This window comes from Acanthochromis polyacanthus, chromosome 4 (assembly GCF_021347895.1).
Source record: "Acanthochromis polyacanthus isolate Apoly-LR-REF ecotype Palm Island chromosome 4, KAUST_Apoly_ChrSc, whole genome shotgun sequence".
Classification (NCBI taxonomy): domain Eukaryota; kingdom Metazoa; phylum Chordata; class Actinopteri; family Pomacentridae; genus Acanthochromis; species Acanthochromis polyacanthus.
The window spans coordinates 1015103-1022863 of NC_067116.1; the positions used below are offsets into that span (position 1 = coordinate 1015103).

Genomic DNA, 7761 nt, shown 5'->3' on the forward strand with positions numbered 1-7761 from the left:
TTTAACTGGACGTTCAGTTGACATTTATTTGATAGATTCTCACTTCAGTACCAACAGAGTGTTCAGTTCAACAGAGCAGCAGGATCTGGTTCAGCTTCATCTTCTCCATCTCTTCCCCTCCATCCTCAGTGGCTCCATTTGTACTTGACTGCAAACAGCAATAAATGAGGTTCAGTCATTGTAATATGTATTTTTTTTCTTGCATCTGAATCATCGTCACAGCTGTGCTGACAGATAAAACTGATGAAAGTAAATTTCAAGTTAAATAGAATAAAATATTGATTAAAGTCCCTCCAAGGTTGTTGATTAAATCAATAATAAACATAAATTCTCATATTTAGGAGTTGGTTCTCCAGGAAAATAATCCCTTCCTGTCTTATAAGGCTGAGATGTAACTCTGTTTTCAGTCAACTGTTCTTAATGCAAACAAACTGACTGCACATGAGGGTGGAAAACTAAATGTGCTCAAAATGATCATTCATGATTAAAACAATTAAAGCTGCAGTGATTTCTGCTGGACTTTGTATAGATGGAGCCCAAACACAGTTTAAGGTTCTAAAATCTCCAGTTTCCTGAGCTATGATGGACAATAATCAATAACACGGAGCTGCAGGCTGATTTATGACCAGCTGCTGTGGCATGTGGAAAGTGAACATGAAAGCCTTTCAGAAACATCTACAGGAGCTTTGTGTGCTTTCATGTTTGACAGTGAAGATGTGTGGGTGTTTACATAGCAGACCAACACTTTGTTTACTGCAGTATTAATTGAACTGTGAACACATCTGCTGTCTGCATTCAAAGTCTGCATCAGTCACAACACAGAAACCAGGAAGTGTGAGCTGGAAAGTTGGAATAATTTAGTAGAAGTGAGACTGTCGTTGGTAAACTGCAGTTTTAAGGTGGAAATGTTCAGTCATATTATTGACGGTTTTTTCACTAATGTATTGGTTTCTAGCATATAAAAAAACCTTATGGATGCATAACAAGGTAAAAATAAAACATTTTTCCCCAGTTTCTAGTCTTGTTGAAGGACTCAGCTCCATACTCAGTTTAAGCTGTCTGCACATTTATCTTCTTACATTCTAGATTCTCTCACTTTGGAACATGAACTCTGAAAAGTTCTCAGTTAATAATGATGACAATGAAGACGAATAATAAATCATCTAAATACTAAAAAGGACTTCCATCACAAACTTTATGTGTGTAAAAGTCACTGATTAAATAATTGAATTACATCCTACACAAAGAGAAAATGTGACTAATAGTTATTATTAATGTAATTCTAGTTTATAGAGTTCATTATAGTGCAGCAGTGATGTTGTATTTATACAAAGGAGAGACTTACTTATAGTTTTCCCTCCTGCCAGCACGCTCATTTTTCTTGTCTTTTTTCTTTTTATTTATACAGAATCCTACCCGTGATGCTAGAACCAAAATGGAAACCACCCCAACTATTGCTGCAATGGAACCACCTGGAACAAAGCAGAATCTGTTCATTTCTACAAACCAAACTTCCACAGGTGATGAAGTCTAAATGTTAGGTGGAAACAGACTTTTTTCAGATCTTACCTGGGTTAGTCTTTAGAACAGTGTTCGTCATCAGTGTCTCCTCAGCATCACTGAGTTTCCTCCAAGCAGCTCTCCTCCTGTTTGTTGGAGTGCTGACGGTGCAGCTGTAGACCAGATGAGTACGACTGTGTGAGAGGATCAGAGAACTACTGATGCTGTAAAGCTGCTCTTCATTCTGCTGGACTGTGGTTGTGTTGTGGAGGTTGATGTTGGATGGAGGTGTGGTGGACCAGGTGAGCTCAGGTTGAGGGTAGATCCCCTCTGAGCTGCAGGTCATCCTGTTTTCTACCTGCTGGATGTTGATTTTGTGGACTGGAGCTGGAGAAAAGAAAGGGAATTTAGATGTGCAGACAGAGTTAATAATAGTTTCAGGTTAGGTTTTATTTTTCTCATACCATAAACTTTTAGGTTGATAAATGTCTCCTTGTTTCTGTTGATGGTGCTGATGAAACACTTGTATCTTCCTTCATCCTGAACCTTCACTCCTGTCAGCTGCAGTGAGGCGTTTCCTCTGGAGATCTGCTCCTTGAACAGTGACGTCCTGTTTCTGAACATCTGGTGCTGATATCCAAGGTCATCTTGGTTGTTGTCGTACAAATGGACACGGAGGTATCCTTTTGTCAAATGAATCCAGTGGATGACGACGTGATCAGCGACCTGGAAGCTGCACGGTAAGATGCATCTGTCCATAAAAACACAGGACACCTCAGTATCTGCAACATCAGGTAAAGACCATGTTAGTGACAGACTCAGACCTGCATCAGAAACACACTTAGATTTAGTTGTTGAGCAACTAAACAATATTACAATAAATTAAAAGTTTAGATTAATAAATATTTCCAGATGTAAACTTCAGGAAGTTCAGATTCATTAATATTTCTGGGATCTGAGGCTGTAAAGAGGCGATAAAATCCTAAAGCGTCTTTTAAAATACAATTCAATTTTATTGATGTAGTGCAGATTCCCAACATACGTATGTGTGGATAAAACAACTGCACAGTCAAACAGCCACTTAATATTTAGGATACTTCACAATGTAAAACATGATCATCATGAAGTACCTCCATGAAATAATGCCTAGGTCCAGCCGCGTTGCCAGACAGATTTCACTGGGGCACATGCACCAGTATTGATCTGCAGTGCCCCAGTAAAAATTTCACCAATAAAAAAAAAAAAAAAATCACTTCAAAGTTTTAAGTCTACATAGCATAGACTACAGCATACATACCAGGGGCGTCACCAGACCTAATACTGTACTGGGGCACACCTGGGGCACAAAGCATTCATGAGAGTGCGCAAAGTGTGCGAGAAAAAAAACATATGCAGCACTTATTCACATAAAAAAACCTAAATAGTTCTTTAAACCATTCAGTAATATCAGACTATGTTGTTGTCTAGATCTTTGATTAACCATCTGAAATGTACTGCGGTAATGCATTTGGCCTACTTGTGCACTTTACTCTCGACTTCTAAACCATTACTGATAAATGCAAATAGGAATGTTTCTGGTGAAAAATACAGAAATTTTACTATTTTTTCTGGCAACAAAATCAGATGCTTTAGCTGAAGCCATTTTTCTGGGGACAAAACAAGATTCTTTTAGTCAAAGACAAACCGATTAACAAGACAAGTCTGTGCTATTTTTCTGTGAAATAAACTTGAATGGTTTAAACATTTGGCTCACGACTTGATGATAGGGAAAAATGTTTTTCTTCCTGAAGATGGACCATTTGAGAACCACTGCACCATCCATAGGCTGTATCTGTCAATTAACACAAGCTTACTCAAAATCATCATTGATGCAGAGGTCCTGAGCAGAACCAGCAGACCATAACCAACATTATGTTTCATGCTGATGAAACTCACTGGAAATTCCCCCGAAGCTTGTACAGCAAATTAATATGGTTTGTCCTGATACAAGGATAAGATAAGTAATAAAGAAGAAAAATATGTACACACACACACACACACACACACACACACACACACACACACACACACACACACACACACACACACACACACACACACACACACACATATATGTGCTTAGAAGAGTTATACTTAGAAGAGTAAAGAGGAAAAGAAACCCAAATTAGGGGAAAAGTGGGGCACGCAGAGTTCACACAAATCAACAAAAATCTGAAAATTTCCAGTATTATTTACAGGTGATATATATACAGGAAAAGACCTTGAGCTGCTGCTGTTAAACAGTCTGACAGCAGCAGGTATGAATGACCTGTGGTAGTGCTCCCTCCTTGATGGTGGCGGCAGTAGTTAGTTAGTTAGTTAGTTAGTCAGTCTGCTACTGAAGGAGCAATTAATATGGTAATTTATTCACGTGTTAGACCTTAGCTGATCAACTGAAGTCGAGAGAGCGAGAGAGGGGGGGGCGATGAGAATCACTGCGTGAGGTGGGTAACGTTAACCGACACCTTGTTAAATATATTTTTTTGATTTTGATTTGACTTTGACTGTAACTCCTAGATGGATATCAGAAAGTTATTCGCCCGCAGCAGGGATAAAGCAGCGAGGAATGAGAGAGGTAAGTGAAGTCCTCGCTAGCTAGGCAACATAAGTCTGTCTTAAGTTAATGCTAAGTTAGCTAACGTTATTCACAACGCCTCTCACCCCCTCCACCACACTGAAGGAGCTTTGAGCAGCTCCTTCAGTAGCAGACTGACTAACTAACTAACTAACTACCTACTGCCGCCACCATCAAGGAGGGAGCACTACCACAGGTCATTCATACCTGCTGCTGTCAGACTGTTTAACAGCAGCAGCTCAAGGTCTTTTCCTGTATATATATCACCTGTAAATAATACTGGAAATTTTCAGATTTTTGTTGATTTGTGTGAACTCTGCGTGCCCCACTTTTCCCCTAATTTGGGTTTCTTTTCCTCTTTACTCTTCTAAGCATAACTCTTCTAAGCATATATATATATATACATAGACCCTTTATTTGTTTACAAACATTGTGACGTTTTTTGTGGGCGGGGCTAATGCTGGAGGCAAAAGCGGAGCGAGAAGTCAAGCGGGACTGGGAGTATATACCGGTAGTTTGCGCTGCAAACTCGAGCATTTTTAACCCGTTAAACTACTTACCTAATTTGCATAGGAATTTAAAGAATGTCCGTATAAACACTGTACACCAATGGAAAGCTTAGATTCTCATGAATCCGCCGGTATAAACCACTTTCAGATGTAATTACCACAGCGGGTAATATAAACACATTTGTCCGACAAACAATGAATATCCATCCATCCTTTCTCTGTACACGGCTTTAACGTACACAGCGCGACTCACATTTCCGGTTCATTATTACACACAGATGAAAATATTCCACAAAAAACGGCCATAATCCAACCTTGAACATCCAGACGACACAAGCCAGTAAACTATTTGCAATGCACCTCACGATGCTCGTCCAATATTCCCTGTATTTCTCGTCATATTTAACGGGTTATTGTTTTTGATTGTATTTTTTTCTGTGTCTTGTTGTGTCCTTGTTCTTATGGTGTGTGTATTTGGACCCAGTGTCTGGAATAAAGCTGAACTGAATTGAATTGAATATTTTTTATTTACAAATAGAATATTTGCGATTTTTTGTACTGAAAATGGCTGGAATTGACTGCAGCTGATCGTCTCTGTCCAGTTTTTTCGCCTCAGTGCATTTAACCACAACTGTCTTCGTTCCCTCTGAGCACGAGTGTTCGGTGGAATCCTATAAAACTTTAATTTGCGTTCGCCAATGTCATTCCTCCTATTCTGGCATCCAAAAACACAGCAGGACGACATTTTAGAAAAGTTGATAGAGCCTCGTCCCTCTTTCGCCTTTCGGTCATGGCCGCGGGCTTCCCCTTCTGCCTCCAGCTAAAGTTGTGACGTCATTCGTGACGTGGGTCATTAAAGGGTCTATATATATATATATATGTATGTATGTATGTCTGTGTGTGTGTGTGTGTGTGTGTGTGTGTGTGTGTGTGTGTGTGTGTGTGTGTGTGTGTGTGTGTGTGTGTACATATTTTTCTTCTTTATTACTTATCTTATCCTTGTATCAGGACAAACCATATTAATCTGCTGTACAAGCTTCGGGGGAATTTCCAGTGAGTTTCATCAGCATGAAACATAATGTTGGTTATGGTCTGCTGGTTCTGCTCAGGACCTCTGCATCAATGATGATTTTGAGTAAGCTTGTGTTAATTGACAGATACAGCCTATGGATGGTGCAGTGGTTCTCAAATGGTCCATCTTCAGGAAGAAAAACATTTTTCCCTATCATCAAGTCGTGAGCCAAATGTTTAAACCATTCAAGTTTATTTCACAGAAAAATAGCACAGACTTGTCTTGTTAATCGGTTTGTCTTTGACTAAAAGAATCTTGTTTTGTCCCCAGAAAAATGGCTTCAGCTAAAGCATCTGGTTTTGTTGCCAGAAAAAATAGTAAAATTTCTGTATTTTTCACCAGAAACATTCCTATTTGCATTTATCAGTAATGGTTTAGAAGTCGAGAGTAAAGTGCACAAGTAGGCCAAATGCATTACCGCAGTACATTTCAGATGGTTAATCAAAGATCTAGACAACAACATAGTCTGATATTACTGAATGGTTTAAAGAACTATTTAGGTTTTTTTATGTGAATAAGTGCTGCATATGTTTTTTTTCTCGCACACTTTGCGCACTCTCATGAATGCTTTGTGCCCCAGGTGTGCCCCAGTACAGTATTAGGTCTGGTGACGCCCCTGCAGGTCTGACCTGTTTGAACAATGTTTTTATATTTCATCTTAAGCTGCTGCCCCATGTGCTTCTCCCCCGCAGAATTTCACCTAAATGAAATAACTTAATATTCTACCATTCAGACAGTTTTTCCCTGTAATATTATTACGATTACAAAGGACTAAATTGCGCATTGATCCGGGCTGTTCTCCACGCCGTCTCTCTCTCTCTTTTGCAGCTGCAGCGGTGTTGCACTTCTTTCTAAAAACGTGTTCAAACTCGCCATATGAGCGCGTTAAAAACTTCCAGTTCATAAACGTAAACTTTTGCTTCCCCGTTGCCATGGTGACTCGTCCAATCGGGGCTCCTTTAATGCTGTCTTTTCAGAATTGTGGTGCACGCACTTACCTCCAAGTGAAACTACTCCGAGTTAATTAACCCAACTCAAATCAGCCGTTGTGAAACCGAAAACTCAGAGTTTTCTATCTCAGAGTAGATCAACTCAGAGTTGAGGATTAAACTCAGAGTTTGTTAAACCTGCTTCGTGAAACAGACCCCATCACTGCAGCCAGATGGACTCAAACCTCAGCAGTTCAGTTACTGGACAGGAACCAAAGCGTCCATCTCATTGCTCTGGTTCCGTTCAGCATCAGTTCCAAGGTTTTGGATCAGGACTCCATGTTTCCCAGTAGAACATTCTAGGAGGAGGGCAGATGTCTGCTACCAGACCAACAGAGAAACACTTCGTCCTCCACAGTTCGTAACACCAATAATACTCAGATTAACTTGGAAAACAGAGAGAACGGATAGATGGAAAATAACGTGAACAAATGTTAGTCTGAAGAACAGAGACAGTTTTCTCTCACCTCCTCTGGAAACAGTCCGAATCCACAGAAACATCAAAAACACAGAAATCTTCATCCGGATGTTTACATGGAAACTGAACTCCCATTGTCCACAAGACACGACGGTTAACATGAATCCTCTCAGCCTGAATACATGTCACAGATTCTTCTTTTCCAGCTCCGTCCATCAGTCTCCATCTCGTGAATCTTTCATCCAATCAGGATCGTTTGTCAATGACGGACCTTCCAACCGTCCAACCGGTGATTGGACCCTCCCCTCGACCCTCCAGTAGAAGAGAAATCTGAGATGCTTGGTAAAAATGAACTGATATATAATACTCCTCTAACTCATCGACATGTTTACGTGTTAAATTCCATCCATGTTTTAATCAGAGTCAGAGCCTCGGTGTGAAGAGTTCGTGTTTCCTCCTTGTTAACATATTTTAGTTGAACTATTAAAGAGCAAACTGCTGGTTTGGTCGTCCAGAACAATCACATCCTAATGTTTACTGATACATTCAGAGGGAGGGGAAGGTCAGAAATGTTCTACAGTTCACAGTAAATCAATCAATCCACTCAGAATGTTGTGGTGTTTCAGTAATCCACAGTAGATGAAGACCTCAGTGATGTA

General features: G+C 39.9%; 1 protein-coding gene across 1 annotated transcript; it reads right to left on the minus strand.

Annotated features, from left to right (window-relative positions):
- Positions 1-7351, minus strand: LOC127533535 (programmed cell death 1 ligand 1-like). Its single transcript, XM_051946748.1, has 4 exons — positions 7152-7351; positions 1965-2282; positions 1570-1887; positions 1-148 (listed from the first exon to the last, which is right to left on the minus strand). Exons 1-4 carry the CDS (start codon positions 7261-7263, stop codon positions 126-128), a joined length of 771 nt encoding a protein of 256 aa, XP_051802708.1. The 5' UTR covers positions 7264-7351; the 3' UTR covers positions 1-125.
- Positions 7352-7761: the final 410 nt, after the last annotated feature.

Excerpts from the sequence above, each read along its gene's own strand:
- LOC127533535 (XM_051946748.1), bottom strand. The coding sequence starts at position 7,263 with ATGTTAACCGTCGTGTCTTGTGGACAATGGGAGTTCAGTTTCCATGTA. Across the intron at positions 2,283-7,151 it reads TCGGACTGTTTCCAGAGGAG|ATACTGAGGTGTCCTGTGTT; the intron begins GTGAGAGAAAAC and ends CTGATGTTGCAG. Across the intron at positions 1,888-1,964 it reads TATCAACCTAAAAGTTTATG|CTCCAGTCCACAAAATCAAC; the intron begins GTATGAGAAAAA and ends TCTTTTCTCCAG.